General features: G+C 48.7%; 4 protein-coding genes across 11 annotated transcripts in view; 1 reads left to right on the top strand and 3 right to left on the bottom strand.

Annotated features, from left to right (window-relative positions):
* LOC126571353 (dedicator of cytokinesis protein 1) overlaps positions 1–11,133 on the bottom strand; it is a 33,707-nt gene extending 22,574 nt beyond the window's left edge. For all 6 annotated transcript variants that reach the window (XM_050229785.1, XM_050229786.1, XM_050229787.1 and 3 more), the window contains exon 1: positions 10,631–11,133. In XM_050229785.1, the coding sequence (XP_050085742.1) occupies positions 10,631–10,673 (43 nt within the window). In that variant the 5' untranslated portion in view covers positions 10,674–11,133. The remainder of the gene's footprint in view (positions 1–10,630) is intronic.
* A 593-nt stretch (positions 11,134–11,726) lies between these two features.
* Positions 11,727–13,344, bottom strand: LOC126571385 (lipase 1-like). The gene has a single exon (XM_050229861.1). The coding sequence runs from the start codon at positions 13,250–13,252 to the stop codon at positions 12,017–12,019; it is 1,236 nt and encodes a 411-aa protein (XP_050085818.1). The 5' UTR covers positions 13,253–13,344; the 3' UTR covers positions 11,727–12,016.
* A 483-nt stretch (positions 13,345–13,827) lies between these two features.
* LOC126571384 (cellular tumor antigen p53) lies at positions 13,828–21,128 on the bottom strand. Of its 3 annotated transcripts, XR_007607887.1 has the most exons (8): positions 20,832–21,128; positions 20,111–20,180; positions 19,978–20,011; positions 19,031–19,436; positions 18,578–18,919; positions 18,055–18,450; positions 16,593–17,150; positions 14,466–14,556 (listed from the first exon to the last, which is right to left on the bottom strand). XR_007607887.1 is itself a non-coding variant. In XM_050229859.1 (7 exons), exons 2-7 carry the CDS (start codon positions 20,170–20,172, stop codon positions 14,495–14,497), a joined length of 1,302 nt encoding a protein of 433 aa, XP_050085816.1. In that variant the 5' UTR covers positions 20,173–20,180; positions 20,832–21,128; the 3' UTR covers positions 13,828–14,494. The 3 variants fall into 3 exon arrangements, 2 of the variants coding, with proteins under 2 accessions (XP_050085816.1, XP_050085817.1); XM_050229859.1 differs by lacking the exon at positions 16,593–17,150 and having other exon boundaries at positions 13,828–14,556; XM_050229860.1 differs by lacking the exon at positions 14,466–14,556 and having other exon boundaries at positions 15,213–17,150.
* A 292-nt stretch (positions 21,129–21,420) lies between these two features.
* Positions 21,421–25,519, top strand: part of LOC126571354 (nuclear pore complex protein Nup98-Nup96) — a 7,347-nt gene continuing 3,248 nt past the window's right edge. The window contains exons 1-4 of the mRNA XM_050229792.1: positions 21,421–22,039; positions 22,146–24,302; positions 24,380–24,614; positions 24,748–25,519. The exon at positions 24,748–25,519 is cut by the window's right edge and continues 2,248 nt beyond it. Of these exons, the coding sequence (XP_050085749.1) occupies positions 21,763–22,039; positions 22,146–24,302; positions 24,380–24,614; positions 24,748–25,519 (3,441 nt within the window). The 5' untranslated portion in view covers positions 21,421–21,762. The remainder of the gene's footprint in view (positions 22,040–22,145; positions 24,303–24,379; positions 24,615–24,747) is intronic.

Here is a 25,519-nt window from a genome sequence, read left to right as displayed (position 1 = left end):
AGACGCATCCGTGTCCTAAAGGCCATCATTCCAGCAGTTCATGGGCCTCGCTGTCCCACGGAGATAGCGCAAGCTGGCTTCTATTTGAATTGAGGATCAGGTCGAGGAAGAGACTCTTTCGCCAGCATACCAACGCTATTGCTTTCGCGAAGAGCCTCTCTTTCGAAGGGCCGGTTCGATGGGCAAGTCAATATTGGTTTAGTTCGGTTTTTGCCGAGGACACCGGATACTGCCGACAACAGCCGTAGCCAGTGAAGCGTAACTCACTCTGGAAAGATGTTTACATTGGCCAAACAGTGCGCTCCTCTGGCGAAGCTTGCGAAGAAAATGTAACAATACGTTCGGTTCGTTCGCTAGGAAACAAGCACCCTCCCGAAAGGGAGAGGCCTCCACAACAATTGTGCTTGCATTCACAGTACAATGGTGAACGAGCTGAAAAATTAGCCATCCCAATGTCACTCGGTGTGACCTTTGGTACCAGCCAGTATTTTATGCTACGGTATCACACCCACTAAAAAAACAAAAAAAAAAGGAACAAGCAACTGGAAATCGAAAGGAACGGGGTGCCACACTAGGCAACCTCCAAACAAAGTGTCTGCTCAGCAGCAGCACAGTATCGCGAGGCCGTCGCGGTGGCCTCTCCTCGTCGATGTGAATGATAATCGACGCGTCGCGAACACAACAACACAATCGCTGTACCTTCTCCTTCCTTGCTTGGGCGCTCCCCTCTACCACGGCACCTGAAGGGGGGTGCGCGCTAGTTGTAATCGAGGTCGAGCGTGCTATGACAACGTGGTCGCGGATTTGCGTTAGGATATTGATGACGATGCCATGAAAGACGGACGGACGGATCGGCGGTAAAAGAGTATCGCGATTGCAGCGAACGAGAATCGCCATCAACTCGGATCGACTCACCTACAGACCGACAGACAGACAGAGAGTGACAACGCCCTTCATGCCGTTAATTACCCTTGTCAACCTCGAGGTGTAGACGATTGTGTGATCTAGCAGCTGGTATAAGGGTGGTGCATCATGCTGCGCCTCGTCTTCCCAGTTGAATAGTGACCCAAGGGTCATGAGCTGTCCTCGGTGGAATGTCGGAGGAAGACAAAGTGAATCGAGCGCAGCATTATAAACACAACAACATTCAGGTGACGCGTCGCGTCATCGAAGCGTGCAATCGACCTGGAACGTAGTAGCCTGGTGTACAAGGTAGCGATTTGTTGACGATCGATAAATGCATAGACGCAATGGATGTTGGTCTCCATCCTAGAGACGTAGTTTATAGTCGCCGCTGTTTTGCGCGTCGTGAACATTTTCCAGATGGGATCTCCGCAGTACGCAATTACTATAAATCCCCGCAGATCATCTTCCGGTGAAGGTATGATGCCATCAACTGAGACCCAAGTGACAGCTGCTGTCAATCGACTGCTGAGACTGCGATGGTATTGCGATTTAACATCAACATCATGGCATACATGGATAAAGCCGCACGTGTATGCGAAAACCGCGACCATAACGGCCGTCGGAGCACGTTGTCGTCGACGGGCATCACTGAATGACTCATCATTGTACAGTAGTGACACAAAACGGCCCATAAGTCATGCACGATCGTAAATTATGAAACCGGGTTCCGGGATCTTCGTTTCTGATTTTTTCTTCTTTTTTCTTTTTATTTTTTTTGTGATGGTTTTTGGGGGATGAGATTCGGGATGATGTTGGTAAGCATTCCTTTATCACCATAAGTCACGACCAGCACGAATCCGACCCGCTAGGCGAAGGCGGTGGCATAAGCCAAACTGGATACACAGACCCTCGCGCTTCGAATGCGAAATGATGCGGTCATCATCATTCCGCACATAGTTAACGATACTGTCAACGGTTCTGTCTGCCGCTGGTGCTGCTGCTGATACGATCCACACCCCTTGACTTCGGTGGCAACAGCAACAGCAGCACCAGCAAGTGACAAATTCTCTACGAAACATCGCAATGTCTTCGTCGTCGTCGCCTCTTCGTGTTCGCTGTGCAATTTCATTAATTCTCTCCCTGACGGGTGTGTCTCTACACGCCTCGTAGCCGCAACCGACCGGGCCAATGTGATGACAAGTGGCAACCGTTTGGCGACGAGCAGAACCTGCGGCGAACGGATCTGGAACGGATTCCATTCACCACCACCACCACAACCGCTAGCCATCAAATGCCACGCAGTTGCATCAACTAGGGCTCGAATAGCAGCGGTTTGGTGTGTAGGCGACACTCCTCGACCCGTCGAGTTGTTAACAAGAATTCGTGGCACGAGACGCGTCCGTCTTATGCTGCTCCATTTCGACGCAACACAGTCGAAGTTGGAGGAAGCACCATCAAATGTACAAATGTTGTCCCAAATGTGCTTCGCTAAGGTCCGCGATGTCTCGTTTTTGGACTTCCATAAGCATTATGATGAATGTTGTCTAGAATTGACGTTGAAAATATTAAACAAAAGTCACTTCAATGAAATTTGAACATCACTGCAGGAATGTAGAATCAAGGAGACACTTCCTGATTACAATCAACAGCACGTCGTCATCATCATGAGCGCCTAGACCGTCCAACCACGACCGAGCGAGCGACAGAAATCCCTTCACCAAATCCGGTTTGCCTAACGCCGGATATGCCCGTCTGTTGCAGCACTTTTGGAGAAACCCGACACTTTGACCGCACTTGCGGTTCTACTTTTGTGCATTTTCGGAAACCGGAACCGGGTTGATGAGGAGGTTTGGTTTTGTCCTCTCCGCCTCCTCCTCCCATCGTTTTCCACGTTCCACGGGCGACCAGACCATGAATTTCAGCCACAAATCGGTGGCAGTAGAGTGCGTGTGCTCGAGCACGTTATCTGATTGCAAAAATTATCCGACCAACCCGGCCGGATGCATCCGTTTGAGGAGCGGTGTTGCTACAGCCCGTGCCCGGGCTCATAATATGCATTGCCGGTTTCATAATGCGAAACACTATGTAACGCTCTCGTGTTATAATAATTCGCTGTCCGTCGGGCTATGGCTAGCGGACTGGCGCTCACTCTCATCGATTGATCTCTATCTGTCACACTTTGTTATTTCCTGCTTTCGTTGAAAGAAACGAAAAAGCGCAACGACCAACAGAAAGTGGATCTGCGATGTTAGATTTTAACTGGATTGCAGTGAATTGGTAGCAATCCATTGTGCACAATGAGACCAAGGACAATCCACACGAGTACCAGAGCCAAGGCGCAACACGTGGTTGCCAGGAATCCGGTCGAGTGTATGTGGACAGGATACTGCCGCACGTTAAAGGGAATCCATGCCATACCATGTGTTGCATACCACCAGAGAGAAAAGGAGAGAGAGAAAGTCTGACATTTAGTGGCGCATCAACAAGTGCAACAGGAAGTGAACCCGACCGCCGTTGCACACATGTTGGCGGCATGATTACGGACGCCTCCTCGCCTCCTTCTTCTCCTTCACCCTCGAATGACGGCCTCGAGTGTACTCGGCCAGCCGGAGCAGGCAGATAGCACCGCACATGCATGCATATGCCCGAGTTCCGGTCAGACCAACGCTCACAGAGAAGGAAGCGAGCCGTGGAGAGTAGCAGGGCATTGACACAGGGCAGGCGGCATAGCACGTACACGCCAGCCGGTCGTGGCGAGATTGATAGGCGAGCGAAGATGCCGGTCGGTCTAAACAGCTACAGAGCAACACGGGGCCAGACACGATCCAACCCCTTATGCCCCGCAACTAACGTCTGAATCGATGATCCGAGGGCAATGATGTGCGCGATTTTGATTGACCAACAGCCGTTAGTTGGCAGATGGTGATGGTGTAAGGTGAAGCGCCGAAGACCGAAGAAGAACTGATAATGGACAGGAGCCATAGGTGCCCCGCATAGGAAGTGTATCGATGTTCCCGGGGTGTTTTAGTAGAATTCTGTGAGATCGAAGCCCATAATTGCCCATCTCATGAGTCTGAGAACTGTATCATTATGAGTTAAATGTTCGCTGTAACTGTCTTTAAGGTGAAATGTAAAGTGCATTAGCTACATCGCTTGAAGATAACAGTATTGCAGGTTAAAAAACCACACTTCACAAAAGTTCTCTCCTTTAAAACGATCTTCTCCACATACCGTCAGCAGATGAAGCGATTAAACTGACCCAATAAACGACATAACGACGGTATCGAGAACCAATTACTACATTAGATCCAGGGTGGATCTCCATCAAGTGCAGTGTGAAGTAATCGAGTAACCGCGCAAATGACCTAAACTACGGCTGACGCGACTGGCTGCCGGTGTTGTGCCGTAACGTTACCCAACACACAACACACTTCTCCAATTGCCCGCCACCACCAACACCATTTTCGGAAGCATCGAATCGAAATTGCACAACGCCATCGGCTTGACATGGCGGCCACTACTAACCACCACAATCTCGCGAGCTTCACCCGATTAATTGTTTTTACACTCTCGCCCCCTCGGCGGTGGTTAACTCCACCCCTCTTGTTGGCAAGCAGCAGCAGGATGACTGGAAAAACTGAAAATAGAAATGAGAGAAGCACAACACGCCACGCACCACCATCATCCGCCGGGGGGAGAAAATTGAATCCTGCCCCCGCCCGCCACACACATGGCCACGCGCCGCATTGTTTCGGTGCTCCTACGCAGCGCGCCATTAACTTGCGATTGAAGTGAAGACGCAAGAGCAACGGCGACGCAATGGCCAAACGATGGCGGATGCGCCGGTCAATGATTATTTAATTAAACATCGAAATTGCACGCACGGACGAAATCGAACCTCCCGCGATGGTCTGTGGTTCAATCTTTTCCTCCGATGAACGCAAATCGGAACGTTACCGGATGGGAGGAGTTCGCGGCAGGCTCGCGGCCCCAGAAATCGATGGTTTGGTTCTTGATTAAAGCGGTTAAGTTCGATTATCTTACAGCAAAAGGAAGCAATGTCCAGGCAAGTAGAAGTTCCGAAAAGGGTGAATGCCAAAGATGGACTCCCCTTGAACCAAAACAACAAAATGGACGATTTTAGGTTTCCAGGTTTGGAGGAATCGTGATGTTTTGGTTTTCTCTTATTGACTTATCGCGTACCGGTAGCTTGTCACCACAAACACTCTCTGTCTGTGCGCCTCTCGATATCTAATCTTATCTCGGGGGGGCCTCACTTTTGCGCGATTCCAGACGACACACTCCAACTCGTCGCTCCGAGCGTCGTTCTGCTGCAAACTTCCACCGCGAACCGAAAGGGGTGTATCGGGAGAGGTTCGAGTGAGAAGATAACGGGGACGACTTCACGACCCACACGCCATGATGGGCTGTATAGCGACGCTGTGCGTTTCGCCCAGGAACCGATTCATTCTGTTTACAGAAGGAAATCAAATAATTAACCACCAACTGGCGTTGGTGAGTAGTAAGCAGCAGCAGCAACAGCAGCAACGCCAGTGCGAGGCCAGTGTGCAAATAGAGAGTGTTATCACGCGTGTGAGTCGGTTGATTAAAATTGATTTTACAAGCAATACTAACCACCGTCCAAACCGGATGATGAATATCGGACTGACTCACCGTTTGAAAACATTGTTGCAAAATCATTTTCAATAAATAAATCTGACAATTTAAGAGCCTTTTAGTTTGAAAATGCAACACAAAGTGAGGTTATAAACCCTTTCACCTGACAGTAATGACACTTTTCGTGCGTCACAGCGATACACGTGTGGTAGAATAGAAAGTAGGCAATCTCGGCAGCAAATGGCGTAGCGTGGCCTTCTACTACACGGCAGCTCGATTTTGGTTTTCTCCTGCCCTCGAGGACAGCCCACCCCCCCCCCCCCCCCTCCGATTCCGGAGATGGAATTCCGAGAGCTTTCACACACCCGCGTACACAGTGTGTCAATTTCAAGGTACTAGAAACACATAGCGCGGCGTGATTGCAGGGCTCCTCCACAGTAGCCGCAAGTCATCGACGCTCACATGGGGCACATGCACCACCGCCCAAAAAAAAGGGTGGCCTGCAAGTGGACGAACACGCGAAACACGCGACCAAGCTCTCCGAGGGGGCCCACCAATTGATTTGAATTCGAGGTCGCACACCAGGGCGACGACAACGAGCGTGCGCGAGTGGCGCGCGAAAAGGTGATGGCGCCTCCAGGCTCCGGTGAAATGGGCCAAACGATGATTGTTTTCTCGCGTCCAAGTTCACATTCACAGCTCTCGGCTCGGGCGTCGTAGTGTGAAGGTCTTCTCAGCTACTCACAGCGCCCCTCTGCCTGGACTTCTGCAAAAACAACACACAAAAAATAAAACAAAGATCCGCCTCTCCAATGAAGGTGATGACGACGTTTCGCATGACGATCCGCCGCGTGCGTCGATTGCACGACGATCGGTGGTGGGAATGAGTCGGTTTTCCCTGCCCCTCGGGGCAAGTTTGTAGTACTCGCGTGCAGTACACGTCCAAAATGCAACCTTCCCACAGTAGCAGCAGCAGCGGGAGCAACAGATCACTTCACGCTCATCTAAACGATCTAAACTTGGGAAGAGAAGGTTGCACTGATCGTTTGCAAAACACCTTTGCCCCGTTGGTGAATGTTTGAATAAATTGCAACAACTGTGGCGGCTCAGCATGGGCAGCACGGCCCCGAAAAGTCACCTGACCACTTGACGAGCCTCTTCTGAGCCACGTGCAACTCCCCTCTGCTACCTTAGAGAGTAAATGAGAGATAATGCTTTGCCGGCGCTCATAAATCAGCAATACAACCTGGTCTGCTGGTTGGCCCCATTTTCACTGGGCTGGGATTTATTGTATCTTGGGCCGTCTTTAGTGTACCAAGGTGAGCCCAATGAAGGTTAATAAATTAACCTTTCCCTCCCACAAAAAAATAGGTCAAAAATTAGCCGAAAAAGAGAGACACTTGCTTGACGAATCAAAAAATCATCTGCCGTGAATCGATATCCGGCCGGGGAATTTCCGATAGAGTTGTGAGTCGTTCATTATGCAGTTGCTGTTGTTAAGGGGGTGGTTGCAGGTGAACTGAACACAACAAGCCTCAGGGGGTACAGTGCATCGGCGGTTCGCTGTTGTCTAGGCAACCTGCCTCGGTGGTCGTCCCCCTGCGTACCCCTACGGCAACAGTTTTCCAACCAAAAACCCACCGGTAACTATGACTAAATGGGTTGCTTTAATTGATTAAATATATTTATAGATGTTTCAGCCTTTGTCCGATAACAAAGCCCAAGAGGTAGCTTGGGGACAAACCAATGAGGGGGAGGGGGGGGGGGGGTTTAAAACATATTTTACGTCAAAACAACTGCGGCACGCGGCTAGCGGTTCCGATACGGGCGCAGATATGGCGGTCACGACCTCCCTAACACCCCCTACCACCAGCACCACCACCACCCCGATTACAGCTGTATTCCAGGAACAACTTTGCTCGCGCGCATAAGCCGACCGACCCGCTCCGGTCCGATGATTCACACACCACTCCCGGTGGTGGTGTGTCGCCGAGCAAAAATCACGGTCACCACATCATATCACGCTGGCCACACCACTGCCGCGCCTGTGACTCACTCCAAAGAAAGCTTTAGCCCCCTGACTGGCTGACCGAGCTGAGTGAAATCGTTTTGCTACTTGTTTGCTACCAATTTCTAGGCTTTTCCATTTTATGCGAAAACATTTTTCTTCTCGGGTCAAACAAAAAACAAAAAATCGGTCACCCATTCGCCGGTGTGCTCCACAATTGATCACCCGTGACCGCGCGATGGCGAGGAATGATCTGGAACCGCGGGTACGCGGCTCAAGGAGGCGTCAACAAGGAGAGAAGTGCTTGAGGAGCACAGCACTACCACCATTTGACAATCGAGCGGAACTGGACAGACGATAAGGCCTCCGGGGACCTTGTCAGGATTCCGTCGTTTTTTCTGTGCTGTCGCTCTACCCCCCTCTCTGACCTATACTCTAATCAACGTCGCGAAGTAAGTGATCCATTCAATCATCGATGACAGATTTCGATGTGGATTACTTGCCGGCCGAGAATCCACTTCTTGGATTGTTCTTTCGTCCTGTTTTTTTTTGGCTCGATTAATTGCGTTTCCTGCGTCATTCAAGTTCAACGTTCGCTCCCTTGGCCGGTAGACCAAATTCCTTCGACCATCCTCTTCTCAGTAGAGAGTTCAGAAGTTCGAGTAGCTTCTTTCATGAAAAAAAAAGGCCGACCCCGCGTTCCAGCATTATCAAAAGTCATTTTTTCATCATTTGCGACGACGAAGAACGATCGAGATGTGTCGCCTCTCATCGGCAGCAGCAGCAGCAGCATGATGATGCTCGCTGTCGTTGTCTTTGGAACGAGTTTTCTGGCTTTTCCTCTGCACAGCACACCCCCCGAGACCCCGATGACCCGGCGGCGAGAGTGGTGAGAGAGAGAGAGCTGCACCTCGAAAGGTCACGGGACGCGAGGAGTAGCAAACAAGTGAAATGAATGGATCGGTTGTGTCTTTTCAAGCGGAAAGTTCCGACAGACCGCAACCAGTTGATGCCTGAGGAGTGAGTGGATGGATGAGCTGTGCGTGATGAGCTCTGGAATGTAGCATTAATTCAATTAAACTTGACATCGACTGTAGGGTGCGGGCGAGAACAGTGAGCCATTGATCAAAGCCCGGGTTCACGCAGTGGCCATGAGACAACATGAATTGCAACGTTAGAAGAAGATCCTTGAAGTCATGTGTCATGTGGCGATCACCGCATCCTTTTCAAAAGATGCATCACCAACACTACCACCAACGGTGGCGCGGCCTTCTGATTGATAACCAAGAAACGAAAGGGAAGCAGCAACACGCAGCAGAGCACTCGCGCTGTGTGTTCTGTGTGTTTCCAGGAAACACATTTCCAAAAATAAAACCTCCAACCGTTCTTGACCTGCTGCATCCAGCTGTGTTATGGACGGGCCCACCACCACCGGATTCCCAGGCATCCCTGATCGGTGTCCTTCAAGCAGGCAAAGGACGACCTCAACTTCAATTATCGGCCCTTCGCTCTGTGTGCCGCATATTCGCCTCCTCCTTGCCCTGGCACGAAATATGTTGTTGGCCAGGTTTCCCACGAATTTGTTTGCCCTCAGGAGAAGGGCTGAAGTATTGGATAAAGGACCTGGAGCTTATCGACACAGTGACGAGATTAGAAACCGGGTGCGGTTCCGGGCGTGAGATATGCCTCCAGAATGTTGCAGCCAAATGTGTTCCGGCTCCGATCCGTTCTGACTGGTTTCCTGTTTTTGTTTACAAACGCAGGCTCTTGGATGGGGGAGTTATGGTGGCACATGGATCCGGATTGGTTCCAACATTCTATGCTCGCGAGAAACCTGTTCCTGACTGATGATGACGACGACAAACGGCGATCGCGATCGATGTGTGTTGATCATCGTCTCGACTCGGTTAAACAGAGACACAGACTAACATCGCGCCCCTGATCAGGTTGTGTGCGATGACAAATCCAACACAACATACACAGAACGCTGGTTGTCGGGGCGACGGACGCGGTCTCGCGGCTGCTTTGATTGCGTCTCACGTTTCAAAGCCAAGCGAGAGACACACTTAGCACCAGCTACTAGATGCGCCGTCGCCGCCACCGCCGTAGCGCGGATACCAACTCGGAGAGCTAACACACCACCACAAAGAATATCTCTCTCTCTCTCTCTCTCTGTCGCAAGGTAAGCTAGTCGCGATCGACAATAATTAGCGGCCTTTAGTGGTTTTAGCGGACCCCCCAAACCCCCCGGGACGGGGCCACCGTGGATTAAACTGTAATTTCTGCCGTCTTGGATGATATCAACCCGCCTCGCTTGTCGTTGCGCTGTGTGTTGCTCACCTCGAGAATGTTCTGCGGAGAAACAGCAGCTACTCGAGACGATCGATCGATCATCGGACGACATTGTGTAGCAAAGAGTAAATCGCAGTATGCAGAGGTCGATTCCATTTTCATCGAAATAATTAACCCGCATTTTGCATCGATCCTCCCCAAAAGGTCGCTTTTTGATCATCACGAATCGGGTGGGGTACGCTAATGTGCAAAGAAGAACGGCGCAATAACGCAAAATTTCGCCCCTTCCTTTTCAACCCCATTCTTCTTCACTGCTGCCTTCAGGTGCCCTTTCGCTTTAGGTTTTTGTTCCGCGAACGGCCGCTCGCGCCGCGCTTGCGGAACCATACCGTGCGATCGTTTTGCAACGGAAACTGAAACATCGGTGGTCGACAGCATAAAACATGCTAACGCTAAACCACTGTCGTGGGTTCGAGGGGAGGATGGGGAAAAATCCGTGTTCAGTTGCAACAACGCCCAAACGCTGCCGCGCGAGATGAGGGGGGGTGTGCGACACCAGCATAAAGACCGAGCCACACACCGCACCCGCATCCTGGGTTTGCCACACACACCCACACATACGCACACCAACATTGTCGAGGTATGTGTGTCAACCGACGACATCGACGACGAGCAGCATAGCAGGGGGTGGAATGGGGCGCGTCTATTCGTGGGAGTCGTCACTTGATATCACTTAATTATCGGTTAGATAGAGAGACAGGGAGAGAGATACAGGTGGTTTGAAGTAATGTAAATAGCGCGACCTACCGACTGCAAGCCGCCTTTCGGACGTTCTGCTCCAAACGGTCATCTTGTTGTTTGTGTTTCGCCGGAGTTCTGCTGGAACCGCTGGGTTGAATCCTCGGAGGACAATTGTTTGTCCTCTCCGCTTCTCCACTTGTTCTGTTTCGCTTTGGTAGCGCGCGCTTCTCTATTCACCGCGCCACCCTCTCATCGCATGCCGGACCAAAGGAGGCTTGTTTCGGTGACACTTTCTTCTTTGCCTTTTTCACTTCACTTTCACAGCACATCTAGCACGCTGCAGTTTGTTTGGCGTACAAGAACGAAAAACAAAACAAAACAACAAATCACTTTTCCTCTTCTCAATCGCAACACCCCCACAGCGCGTCGGAACCGGTGGTGGGCTCTCACACCCTCACAACATCACACACCACGAGATACAACATAACGCACACACCCGGTTCTTGGAATCGCGACGAAATCTTGGAGGATTTTCCGGATAGGAGCGACGCACGTTTCGCGTCCGTTCAGTCGCGGCTTTCGGAGAAAACTGAAGCAGTCGCCACACGCAGCGCTAGCATGAAGTGTCAAATCGTTTTTGGAGGGATATGTTTATGTGACCGGGTTGATGTCTCTCTAACCGATTGCAATTTAATTTTAGTAATTTTATTTTTGCAAAATTAGTATCCTTTGGTGAAAGAAACCCACTCGAAACGAACATAAACTATTGATATAAATCACAAAAAAAAAAATAGCAGAACAGAACATAAAGAACAATAGAAGCGTTTACAAACAGCGTTTACGCTCCGTTGTGCGTCTAAATACTCGGTGAGTGCGATGACCGACCGCTAAAAATCTTTAAAAAATTAATTGCCAAACTTGTTCTTTTATTTTTCATCGAAAATTCGCAACCGCATCATTTTTCTCTAGAACTTACAGCTTTCTCCCCCAAATAATCCACAGCGTTCTAGGGCGTTCACGAACTCGGAATTACGGAATCACAGAACCTCCAGGCTGCTGGAATAATGATCATTACCAACGTGACTCGCAGCCAGAGTTTTAATTTCCCAAGCGGAAAGTTTGCGCCGGACTCGCGAACATATGTTTTTAGCAATTCAAAAGATTCCACAACTATCTCTTTATTGTGTTATCAGTTTCATTCAACTCGACAAGCCCGCAATACTTAAAAGCTACAGGATCCGCGGGATGTTCTCTGACGCACGGGAAATACATTATCAGAAAGTTCCAGTCAAGAGCTGGGGAGAATCTTGGAAAAGGGGCATGCATGCATCGTCACAGTTAAACCATCAGCTCGACAGCAGTATCACAGGTGGAACAGCTTTGTCTCTAGAGTACCCCCTTATCCATTCCAGTGGAGGGAAATGCCAGCTCATTGCGCATTCCCCGGTCTCTTCAATTCGCCGCATGCTTATCAACCGTAGTGATCCGCTCGATCAAACCGTCGTATAGCAGGGTGCGCACATCGTTGGCCAACAGGAAATCCAAATGATTAAACCTGGCGTGGTTCACCTGCACCTTTTGCTGTAAATTGGGCAGGCTCGCCGCCAGCCTGTGAACGTCATCGGGAGCCGCCAGCAAATCGTTTAGTCCGTAGTAAATCATGATCGGCACGGTGATCTGGGTAAGATTGTACTCGGGTGGAGATATTTTCCCATAAATGACGAGATTCTTCACTTTTCCATAATTGTAGTGCTGAAATCTTTTGGAACGCACGCCTTGAGCGAAATGAACCACTTGCTTTGTCGCGGCCCCAGCCGGCGTGTGACCCAAAAGGATCGGCACCAATGCCGGATCGAGCTGAGTAGGATCGTAGCCGGAAAGCAGGAAGAGCAGATGCATGCACAGGTTAGTGGTTGCTGTCGGGGGACAGATACGCGTGGCGACCTCCTGTAGAATGGGTGTGTTTGGCAGGAACTCGGCGATACCGAATAGGGAGAACAGGACATTCAGTGTGTTCAGGAACCGTGTCATCAGCTTCAGCAAAGGGCTACTCATGTGCTCCATGAATGCAACCGGAGCCAGTGCCTGCATCTCTATCACCTTTTCGTTGTATTCCGGTCTCATGGTGGTCATCACGAAGAATGCGGTGGTCCCTTGAGAGTGACCGACGTAGTGCAACCGGCGTTGTTGCGTCCGCTTGAGTATATAGTCGATCGTAGCCGGTAGATCGTACAGGCCGATCTCGTGCCAGGAAAACTTCCAAAACTCGGTCCCCTTTGGATCCATATTGTCGTGCTTGCGTGAATAGCGATTACCCCGAGCGTTACCAAGCCACACGTCGTATCCTCGATCAGCCAGCAGATACGCCAGCGCATTTCCCGGACCGATCACCACCCAATCGGCAGAGCTGCAGAGCAATCCGTGCATCAGCAGGACTACGGTCGCATTGGGGCGGGTGTTTTCACTGTTCACTCGATGCAGTATCAGCCGATAGCCGTCGTCGGTCGTAATTGGATGCTCTTCGACCCCGTACCCGTACTTTGTCACCAATTCTGGGACGGTCAATCGTCCATCTTCACTATTCACTTGCAATCTTATCTTGTTCGATTGTGCCGCGGTGCTCGCGTGCATCGTTGAAAGCAGCACGAGTAGCAGAATGCGCGTGGCTACCTGACTGACCGACTCCATTGCTGGATGATTGCAAAAACGCGACTACAACTGTGCGGTCCGTTCGCGCGAGGCTTTAAAGGACTCTAAGCGTCCGGGCTTCTCGGGCGATATCGGGCAAGACATCCGTTCACCGATTAGTTAATACCAGAAAAGTGCAATCAGTTTCAAGTGGCTTCTAGGTGAAGCTCTTGTTGAACCGCTACTTGACCATTCTGCTGTGTGTGCACAAACCATTTATAACGGCCGAACGGCACGACACGCTCAGGGAATTTATTGGCATCCAAGATCCGGCATTGATCTTAAAGGAGTCGGTACAAACAGGATTTGTGAAATAAAGTCTTGACCACTCAAAAACAACGGCACGCGCAAGGAACAGCAAATCCTGCGATAAACGGGTATAACAGATGCCTTTCGGTCGCGATCGATGTATTTTAGTACAATTCTGGTGCGTTTATTCCCTGAAAATATGCAGCACCTACCGTATAAACATTCTAGAGGTTACTGAAAGGTGGTAAAAAGCTTATAACAGCGGGAACTCACTCGCCCGAGACAATATCTAAATATAATGAAACACCAAGCGTTTTGTTCTTTTATCTGTGTTAAGACATTTTTTCATGTTTTCATCATCTCTCTCGCACTCTTTCTATCATCTACCCATCTCTTTCGAAAAGGATACACTCCATTCCATCTGTAAGACCCGTACAATAAATCTAGTGAAAAGAACAATAACTACGTATTTGTTAAGCTTAACGTGACATAGTCACACTACTCTTACACGTTATTATTTGTTCTTACATTCCTACAAGTCTGTGTTACTTAAATATTAAGAGTTCCTATTAAAAATACGTATGCAAAGGCGTAGTTTCGTTTGTAGTTTCTTGCTTACTAATCACTGCTCTTGTTCGGTTTACCATCTTAATTATCGTATAACCTTATGGTTAACGAAAAGATCCTAGCCTAAATGTCGATTACAATAACTATACACTGATTCTTCTTATAGCAAAGACAACTTTCCTTAACACTAATGAGCCTTACAAAAACGCGCTTATTCCCTCATGATTGCCTTTCGTCACAATTTTGCCTCATCCATACACAACAGTCCACACAAACAATGATCAAACTGATATCCAAAAAGTATAAAAAAAACAGTACCAAATGTACTCTGCACAACAAAGTAGAGCCAACAAGTAATACTAACATGAGTAAAATAAAATGTATCCAAATTATAATTTCCAGGCCGGCTGTTTCAGTCTTGACCGGTCATTCAGAATTGTAGGATTCATCGGATGAGGGCTTTGCTTCCAGGTTCTTCTCTAATCGGCCTGGAAGAAGGATTGAGAGTTGCAATTAATATTGATTTTTTCATTTCATTATCGGTGAGCTTCGTTGTTTGTGAAAGGGATGGGAGCAGCGCAAGGCGTTAGTGGTAAAAGACTGAATTAAACCAAAATCAACCGAGACATTCGTTGACAATTATGCGTTACTTGTTGAGGCATTTTTCGGAGTATTTAGTTCGTGGTATTTTGCATTTTTTAACAAACGTTTTAAAATTATCATTCATAGAAGAGATTCGCCATATGAGAAACTTTAATTTGATTAGGATATAATGCGGATTTCAAATGGAACTTGGAGAAAAACATGAAAATCGCAAACGCATAATTCCTATTTTTGTTTAAATTTATCCATTGGCATATAATTTCATAATAAATTTCATAATCAAAATTTTTTGTAATTCAATGATATTATTCTGCACGAATTTCAACATGCAGTGAGCCTGTTTGGCTAGATAAAATGGTTAAACGATCTGGAATATTTCTTTTCCGTCGGTGTGCCTATCCATACGGAGAGCATGGGGACGTCTGAGAACGAGGCCTAATTAAGAAGCCTCTGCGTTCTCCAATGACAGAGTAATCCCATTCCAAATGCCGCATAGATTTACAAAAAAATATATGACCTACATGTTTGATAATGACGCATTCTATTGAAAAGAAAAATCCAAGAATCACCTTAATAATTGTTAGTACGTGCATGACTATCAAATAGCAGTATAACAGTGATTCATTCAAATATTGCAAGTACAACAAGACGTGCCTCTTCAAGAATTTAAACGATTCGATAGAGAAGCAATTATGAATAACTGTTTAAAATAAAGAAAATTCATATTTCAACGTATAACATAATTCGCTACCGGACCAATAATTTCAAACGAGTTTTCTGTTTCATTACAGGAAATGAATTATTATACGTTTAATTAACATAAAATTAGGAATCTAAAAATTTATGATTTTGAATTATACTTTAGGATTTAGGACGACATTACTCATTGAGTTACACATTAACTACAGAAACACTTTGACAAAGGCGTGCCGTTGATAAGAATCATGTATGTGGCTTTGATGCACGCACACTCAACCAGCAGTAAATGCGGGAATAGCATACATCAAGGCTGGATGTGCGCGGGAATATTGAGACGATTCTACTGAATGATCGCTAGCTGATCATCCAACATTTACAATTACTTCCAACGTATTTAGGTAATCGATTTGAACGCAAACAGAATAAGATTAGAAATCGTTTAAATTTCAGTCAAATTTACAAAAACAAAAAACACTAAATCACATGTTCACACAAAACGAAACTACTAACTAGGTGCACTACACATTGTCATATGTCGTACGGAACAAACGGATATTCAACACAAGGATTTCAAATCTAAAGGACGTGCGTTTAGGTAATGGAATAAACATTGCTTTTACCAGCTGCAACATTCACTTACCCCGTAACAAAAGGATTAAGAAGAGATCAATATATGACGTGCCTAAGTAGATGTCCCCTTGCGGCCCATTAAACTCAGATCGACTCGCTTTGCTGCTTGACGGTGAGACAAAACGACGCGATCGGACTTTAATCGGTTACCCACAAATGCACATTCACATAGATCCTCCCTTTCGTCGCCCTTTTGTTTAGGTTGCCTTTCTAGACGCCTCAGGAAAACTCCAAAAACGTTCAACCGCAATAACTAAATGCAACACAGCGTTCGAATCGGCACCGATAATGGTGTCTTTCGTTCTTTCTTTCTATAGCATATTGATGCTAACGATTCGCATGATAAGGAGAGAGTTTTAAGGCTGCTTTGAGATTCGAAATGCCCAACTATAACACAGTATTCATCAACGTAATGTACGGCAATTGTGTGAGGTGTGGAGTGGCAATTTTAGTAACTCGATGCTTTGGAGGGTTGAGTGCTTGGCGATTATAAGAAAGTGTGTAGACTGCTCAAATCCAACATTCACAAAACGTTCCGGCCGAACCGCATATGCTTCGGAGGTGCAGCAAAGGCTGAAGGATACTTATTTACCGTTGCGTATATATGCCTTGACAGATCGGTGCCCTCACCACGTGTCACTGAGCAGACACGGCTTATTGGCCGAGAGGAGACATTAAGCGAACATGCAACCGTAGTTACATGTTTTCATAAGTCCTCTCCCTGGGCCCCAGCACTCAGCAATGTGCGGAACAGCCGTGCGTACTAAAGTTAGGCACCGGTAGTGAGGGTCGAAACGTCAACGAGACACCGGGATACAGGGTTATGTCGTTACAACTGCTGCTTCCTCCTGCCGCCTCCAGCAGTAGTGTCACACTTCAATTGTTGGAGCTTTAGTTTGGTCTTTTTTGGTAGGGCTGGCTTTCTGTAGCTCCTTCCGTTCCTTCATTGCCACCACCGCGCGCATGCCGCTCCACACGAACCGTGTGTTACGCTGAGACCATGTCAAAGCTGCTCGTCAAACTCTCTCCTCCGTTCACAACTGTGGTTTGGTTTTTGTTTTAAAGGTTGTTGGTGTGTAACTGGGCAGTTTTAATGCTTCCAGTCGGTTTATGTAGTTGTTTCATTGACGGACTCCTTGAGAGTATGAACCTGAAGTGACGAACACATAACCCATTAGCGGATGTTTTCACTCGGCAGCGCTGGTGGATGGATGCCACCTGCTTCGCCGTTTATTCCCGTTTTATTAAACCATCTTTCATTTGTTTGGCAATCTTGTTTGATATTTCATTGGAATATCTCTGAAGTTTTGCTTCATTTTTTCATCTTTTCTCTTATGGCGGGTTAATTTTTTGCCATGTTATTTTTATGTATTTTTTTCGGTGGCCATATTCATTTTTTTTTGGCTCTTTTATGCCCATTATTTTTTGGCATTGTTTGTTTTTCTTTTTTTTTCTTTTTTAGTGGCAATTCTTGCTCTTTTCGTTTCAGTCTTTGATGGCATTATGCCTTTTTTCAAACTTTGCACTTCAGAGCATTCCATAACGGTCTACTTTTACATTGTTTTGACATTATGCTTTTTGCTTTTTTTTCTGTTTCATAATCGATTCATCGATTTGTACTGTACAGTTTGATCTACGTTTCTCGCGTGATCACAGTCCGAACCCCACAGTCTCGTATTGGCATGTTAGCATGGTTGGCCTTCTGCTCCACTGAGGCCTAGCACAGGGCACTTTACTTCTACAATGAACACAAAAACGCAAACGTGCAAACCAGGCTTGGGTCCCGTGGCCGGACACTTATGTCGTCCCGACTACGAGACCTTTGCCGTTTCGCGAATAAATTGGAAGATATCAGAAAAGGGAATCCCGTTTGCGGTGAAAAGGTACAGCGAACAAGAGCAATATCACTTAATATATACTAACAATGCGCGAAATGCGAGGTTATGGACTTGGGCACACACGAGTTTATCGATAGTTCAGAGGTAGGTAAGTGTAAAGAGTAGTATCACTAAAAGTAAATTGCTGTGGAGCTTACAGGAACTGAGCGTACTTACTCTTGACACGGCGGCAGCTGGTAAGGAACCGCGCGTACCGACTATATTCTTCCTCGTTCGAGCATCGGACCATGTTAGCCGCCACCTTCATAAAGGCGTACTCGGCCACATCGACCGCGACGGCAATGTCTGGCAACTTGAGGCTCATTATGATAGCCGTGCTATCACCGTCTGTGCTCGAACAGTTGGATACGTTACTATTGGAACGCACTACCGCACCACTACCGTCCACTTCCTTTTTAATACGCCCGACCAAAGACGTAGATGGCGAATCACGCTGTCTCTCATTGACACCGGACATCTGTGTGAACTTCATTCGTGCCCCTGACTCGTTGGAACTCGATTGTCGTGTCAGCTTACGGGGCGGTTCCGTGGCCGCAGCTGGTTCGGTACTGGCTAAAATGTTAGTTCGTTAAATTCAACAAATTAGAAAAACAAGCAAACACCAGAAGCGAACGTAGGAGAACCACCTTTAGAATACAGCGTGAGCTGAAAAGTCTGGTTACCGAACTACAATACTTACCTTTTTTGCGCTTACCACCTTCCAGCTTAATTTCCTCCTTCTCCTTATCACGCTTTGGGCAGCTGCATATTTTGACTGGCAGCATCTGCCGACCACAGATGGTGCCGTCTGGCCGCTCCAATGTGAAGACGAGAGCCGTTGACCGACGTTCGATGGTGGGACAAGAGTTTTGGCACAGAAACTGCATCGAAACCGGTTCGACCACCTGCTGGCCGGTTCCGGGGAGCTCGATGATTGTGGCCAGACGGCTGTGGAATGCTACTCCATCGGCGGTACCCACGTAAACCGTTGACGGATTGAGGCAACGTAGGATGTGATCGCGATGAAGATCGTTTGCAGCGCCTATCGGAGGTGTAAAAAACATTACTTAATTTATCATATACTGAATGGGCGTATTCATTAATTGGAATAATCCGAGCACGGTCCGATTGAAATAGACGAAATAGCACTTACCCGGATCCTTGGAAATATCATTCTGGCAACGACTGATCGGTCGCTGTAAGTCTTGTGGTGCCGCACAGATCAGCATTATGCGCAACCGGAGCTCCTCAAACGGAGCGCTCTTGTAGGAAACGTTCACGGAAAAAGTATGTTGCTTCTTGACGAAAAGTTTGTTGAGTCTCGCAGAATAAAAACTGTTCGACGTTGCTTGCGTCGGCGAAGCACACTCGATGAAGCTAATGTTGAAATCATTCGCTCCACCGAACGTATCAATCGAAACGGATTGCATGCTGAAAGGCTTCATAGCCTCGGCAAAGATTGAATCCTTTTCGCTATTTAATTTGCCCACTTCTACGTAGGAATTTGCAAAATACGAATCATCCCATGCGCTTTCAGTGGCGTGCATCAGATCAGCGGTCTGTAGGGAAACAGAAAATCAAAGGAGAAAGCGACTAGAATTAGCAAAATGTTATATGTGATCAAACGAATATAAAATGGCGGCTTGTAGAAAAAAGGTTTAAAAACATGTTGATGGAGCATAAAAATCATCGAGCAAAGAACCCCCAGCAGACAAGATCAAACATGTTTCATCCTGTTTCATGATCACGGCTCGTTATGTGGAGCCACCGCAGCCCCATCATAGCTGGCGGATCCTTCACATACACACCCATAGCGAAGAAAAAAAAACATCAACCCTTTCTAGCAAGCGCCAATCAATGCTTCGCGAGAACGAGAGGATAAACGCGCACCCCCATTAGCGCCCTCTCGCCACACCCCCCCCCGCTGATGTAGAAACCGATCGTTCGGTGATGTGAGTGCGAGCCCCTCAACAGAATGGAAGCGAACAACACCTCGGCGCTTTGTGCGGCGGAATTCGCCGGCCGGTTGTTGTGCTATTGAATTAAAGGGCATGGTTTTTTCAAAGAAACAATATCGCGTAATTGATTTACGGTACTTACATTCACGCGCTGCAGCAGCTCCGTAAAATCAGCACTGCGAATGGAAAGAGATAAAGAGAGACAAATTAAAAATTGGGGTAATTGAGTAAACTGATCGTTCATTCATAGTTTGGCTGTGCCTCACGATACTTACACTTGCGATGACGACAAACTCGGCTGTATCGTTCCAAATATTTCAGCGTGTTCAAGGTCCATTTTAAATCCTGAGGAACAAAAGAATCGAATTGAAAAATAAGATCTAACAACGGCCAAAGATCGCAAAGAAGCAATACGAAAACGAAGGACCCTGCTTCAACATACCCCACGGTCGAGCAGGTAGAAACCATGAAATCTTGGGTAAAAAAAGGCGACAAAGTATGCTGGGAAGAAAATCTGAAATCTGAGCAGTTTGGCAACGCAGGACGCTGTGCCATGGTTTTGGTGCGCATAGCTATCTCCCGAGGAGCTCTAGAAGACAGCATAGAAGAAGCACCGCTGCCATCCCTCTTCACCATCCGACACACCCCTTTCTTAACGCAACGAATGCACGCACACTAAGGGAATTTGCGTTTTTTATACATAGAGTTCTAGACATCCGGCGGCTTTCCCCTTTTTCTTACCGAGAGACTTTAAAACTTCCGCGCAATTTCATCACCCTACGCAACAGGTTAGAAATGCAAAATGAGGGCAAAGAAACGAGCCCTTTTCAGCATCAATCAGGGTCGCCAAGCCAAGACCGTCGTGGCAGAAGCATGGAAAAGTATGACTCATCCGGCACTCCTCTTTTTGCCGGCCATATTTTCACTTGGTGGTCACGAAATTACTTGAAAAGTTATGTTTAAAGAAACAGGGGTTTAGAAAATAAGTGGATTTACCTCCGATCTTGTTCCGTGGCACACAAACAACTTATCACACGAACTACACCTGGCACATATATTTGTTGCACTTTTGGTTACCTCTTTTTTCCAACTTTCACCATTTGGCACGATGCAGAGTCTTTAACAATTTGGCACATTCACAGAGTTCTGATGCTACAGGACAAAGGCAGGACGAAGAGGATCTTGCTGTTCTTGCTTCAAGCTCTAAATTTGAATTGAAGAGGATCTCGGAGCCTGATCTTCTCGGAAGTGATCTTTCTGCTTCAGCAACGAGTCCGGAGAGAAATCTCTCCGCCTATGCTGTCAAAATACTTAACTCCCATTTTGACGAAGCGAAAACTCTCCACAAACTTGCCGTGCAAACTGTTCCATCTAACTAAAAAATCGTAAAAAACACGCCAACAACTTCAGAAAATGATCAGCAATTATTTTTCAAAGATTTACAGTCGATTGGAACTACTAAAGGATTCAAAAATCCGCACATAAAATATGAATCCAAAAGCCAGAAAAAATGAATTTCTCCACAAACGAGTAGAAAACCCCCTGAAGTCCGCGCGATTTTGACAGCGGCTGTCATCACGCGAACTGACTCCCCCTCCGTTCGTCCAAAATCTCGAAGAAACTTGAAAATTCTTGATGCTAAATAATTGTGAAAAATCGTTGTTGCTAGTCCACCGTACGGCCACCGACAGCCGACGAGACGACCCGCTTCGCAAGTGATCAAGTGTTGCCCGGAAAACACCCGGAAAAGTGTCCGCATCAAGTCCGTTTCTGTGCGCGTTCCGCATGTGAGGTTATGTTGGCGCGTTTTCCGTCGCATCAGAACAGCAACAAGCGTTCGAAGGAATCTGCTGCGAATTTCACCGCAGGACTCAACTGCTAGGCGTGTGGAAAAGCGTGGAACCGTTCGTTTCTTCCGGATCTCATCATGTTTGGCGCCAAAGCGGGAGGATTTGGGCAACCGACGGCCAACCCCGGGTTTGGAAACTTTGGCACTAACGCAGCCACGGCCAGTCCGTTTGGCCAGACAACCGCCTTCAGCAAACCGGTTACGACGGGTGCGTTCGGTGCAACGCCGGCCTTCGGACAGCAACCAACGACATCGCTGTTCGGGCAAACGCAACCCACCGGTGGCCTGTTCGGTGCTACCAACACCACGGCTCCGGCCTTCGGTGCTGCACCCGCCGCCCAGCCCGGATTCGGTGGTAAGTGCATCGCTGACGTCATGCACGTGATTGTTGCGACGCAATTTAGCATCACTCATCGCGGCTTGCTTTAATTGTCTTTTTTTCTATTTTGTTGTTGTTGTAGCTTTTGGTCAAACACAGCCACAACAAACGTCTCTGTTCGGTACGCAGAACAACACGGCCGGAAATACGTCCCTGTTCGGCAACAATAACAACACATCGTTCGGTGCGGCCAAACCGGCGGGTTTCGGATTCGGCCAAACGAGTACGCAATCGTCCCTGTTCGGTCAGGCCAGCACTAGCCAGACGACCACTTCCGGATTCTTCGGCCAGAATGCGCAAACCGCCGGTGGACTGTTCGGTGCCGCTAAGCCGGCCTTTGGCGCAGCAACACCCGTTGCGGGAGGCAATGGGACGGCCGTTTCCAAGTACCAGCAGACGCTTGGTACGGATACGCTGGTTAAGAATGGCCAAACGACCACCATCAACACGAAGCAGCACTGCATCACCTTCATGAAGGACTACGAGAACAAGTCAGTCGAAGAGCTGCGCTTCGAAGATTATTCCGCCAATCGAAAGGGACCACAAGCAGGCGGTGCAACGGGCGGACTGTTCGGAAGTGGCGCACCGACGACCGGACTGTTCGGTGCCACTGCTCAACAACCAGCGACGGGTGGTCTTTTCGGTCAGAATGCAGCACAACCGGCCACCGGTGGGTTGTTCGGTACCACAACGAACACATTTGGTGCTACGACAACTCCTGGCTTCGGTGCAACGGCCGGTAGTACGTTTGGAAAACCGTTCGGCGCGACACCGGCCACCTCGGCGCCTGGCTTTGGTTTCGCTCAATCGACTACTTCAACGCTCGGTGGTCTGGCAGCGAACAAACCGGCCTTCGGTACGACCGGAACGGGCTTATTCGGACAAACGGCCAATCCCGCCACCAGCACCTTCGGCCAGACATCAGCATTCGGTGGTTTCGGAACGCAAAATACGGCCACCCAACCGGGGGGACTGTTTTCCGGTGCCGGCACGACGGGTGCAGCACCGGCCGCGGGTGCCTTCGGTACACTCGGTGCACCGGCCGCCGGTACAAGCTTCAACTTTGGCACGAACGCCCAAACGAGCACCGCCGGATCGACACTGTTCGGTGCGAAACCGGCCAACACCTTCGGTACGCTCGGTGGAACAACGTTCGGCCAGAACGCTACATCCAGTGCGCCATCGTTTGGATTCGGCACGAACACTAACACAGCCGCCGGTGGATCATTCTTCGGAAATTCCTTCAACAAACCGGCTGCTCCGACGTTCGGACTGGGTACCGGTACGGCCACCGCTGGTGGTCTAGGAACGGGCGGTGGACTTACATTCGGAACTGGCACAACCTCACTGTTTGGCAACACGGCCAACAAACCGGGTGGCCTCGGTACGGGCACGGGCAGCTTGTTTGGAAACACATCGACACTTGGCACTGGTACCGGTGCCTTCGGAACGATGGGCATGGGCACAACATTTGGAGGCGGCATTGGAGGAATCGGTGGCACGGCCGGTATTGGTGGAATCGGTGGAATGACCGCGGCCAACGTTGGCCAGCAAACGGTCCCGATTCATCAACAAATCCTAGCGATGGCTTCCTCGCCCTACGGTGACACGGCCATCTTCAAGGGCATCAAACCATTGGCCGGACCGACGGAGGATTCACTGAAACCGACAAACCCATCGGCACAGAAAGCCATCCTCGAGGGTTCGAACTATCAGTTCAAGGTGAATGCACGCTCAGGATCGACCGATCGGCTCAAGGTGAAACCCCTCGGTACGGTGCAGCTGAAAAAGTCCATCTTCGAGGGTCTCGAAGAGTACGACAGTACGCTCGAGGACAGCTTCACCCTGAAACCGAACGCCAAGCGGTTGATCATTAAACCACGCTCCACAAAGTCCACCATCGTCATACCGGATAGTGGCGATACTGGTGGTGGTAATGTGGCCGATTCCGTTATCACCACACCACCGCGAAGCACGGGAGAAACATTCCGCAATCAGATTCCGACGAATCCGACGGACAGTACCGGCAAACAATCGCAGCAGCAAGATCATCAGCAGACCGATGGCAATCGTCGCGTCTCTTGGCTACAGTCGAACGTGCTCGATAAGGTACGCCAACAGCAGAGCAACAATCCGCGACTGTCGGAATCGGTGCTGGAAAACACGATTAAAGAGTTTGCAACGGCGAGCAACCGGAATGATAAGGCCATCTCGCTGTCACCGAGCACCATCCCGGAAGGTAAGGAACCACACACTCGTTGCTCACAGGGGAATTGCATGATGATCGTTTGTTCGCGCGTTTTTTTTCTTCTTCAGAGTCACATCTGGGAGGTGAGACGAGCCAGTTGGGTAAATCTGGCCAGAAAAACAGTTCCTCTTCCGCCGCAGAGGGCAATCAAACGATTAACGAAAGCTGCATTTCGAACCGATCGTTCCTGAACGAAACCAGCATGATCGGGGCCGGTGTCGGTACGGATTTGTCCTCTTCAATGACCCCGCTCACGGAAGAGACGGAACCACACCCGACGGGTATCGTCCTGCGCCGCATTGGGTGAGTTTTTGGAAGGAAAAGGACTCATACAATTGAGGAAAAATACCCCTGAAGACGCAATAATTATTCTTTTTATTTTACAAAGTAACGTCTTCAAATGAGCGAAACTTACATGAAACTGTTCCTTCTTCAGGTATTATACGATCCCGTCGTTGGATGAGATCGCTCAGCTGATGGATGACGAGGGACGCTGTATCGTGTCGAACTTTACGATTGGCCGCAAGGGCTATGGCAACGTGTACTTCAATGAGCCGATCGATGTGGCTGGGCTGAACCTGGACGAGATCGTGCACTTCCGCCACAAGGAGGTGATCATCTATCCGGACGATGAGAACAAGCCACCGGTCGGTAGTGGGCTCAATCGGAAGGCACAGATCACGCTCGATCAGGTGTGGCCCCACGATAAGACGCTCCACGAACCGATCAAGGACGCGCAACGGTTGGCACTAATGGATTACGAGGGCAAGTTGCGGCGTGTCTGTGACAAGCATGATACACGCTTCCTCGAGTACCGGCCCGATACGGGCAGCTGGGTGTTTAAGGTGGAACACTTTTCCAAGTACGGACTGAGCGACAGCGACGACGAAGAAGCGATACCGGTGGATCCAAAGAAGGTCAAGATGATGACCGCACAGCAGCGCAACTTGCAGTTGCAACAGCGAAGCAAATTCCAGGGCCCACCACCGGGTACACAGGGGACGGCTGGAGTAACTAAGACCCCTGCAGGCCAGTACGATCATCAGGGAAACTTCATGGCGGATGATGGTGAGTCACGGCGCTACGAGATGCTTGAGCAGAAGAACGTGAGTGGAACGCGTTACTCGTTGCATCTTCACGATACACCTGGAGCTGATGTGGATGTTGATGATGATGTGAATGGCAACGATGAATGCTTCCCTGGTCAT

The sequence above is a fragment of the Anopheles aquasalis genome, chromosome 2 (assembly GCF_943734665.1).
Source record: "Anopheles aquasalis chromosome 2, idAnoAquaMG_Q_19, whole genome shotgun sequence".
Classification (NCBI taxonomy): Eukaryota; Metazoa; Arthropoda; class Insecta; order Diptera; family Culicidae; genus Anopheles; species Anopheles aquasalis.
The sequence above is the reverse complement of the archived record's forward strand: the minus strand, read 5'-3'. Positions and strand labels throughout refer to the sequence as shown.

What these genes read in the sequence shown, in the direction of transcription:
- LOC126571385 (XM_050229861.1), bottom strand. Translation starts at nt 13,252, where the DNA reads ATGGAGTCGGTCAGTCAGGTAGCCACGCGCATTCTGCTACTCGTGCTG.
- LOC126571384 (XM_050229859.1), bottom strand. Translation starts at nt 20,172, where the DNA reads ATGGACCTTGAACACGCTGAAATATTTGGAACGATACAGCCGAGTTTG. An exon ending in AGTTTGTCGTCATCGCAAGT is followed by an intron (nt 20,012 to 20,110) that starts GTAAGTATCGTG and finishes TTCCATTCGCAG; the next exon opens with TGCTGATTTTACGGAGCTGC. An exon ending in AGCTGCTGCAGCGCGTGAAT is followed by an intron (nt 19,437 to 19,977) that starts GTAAGTACCGTA and finishes GTTTCCCTACAG; the next exon opens with ACCGCTGATCTGATGCACGC.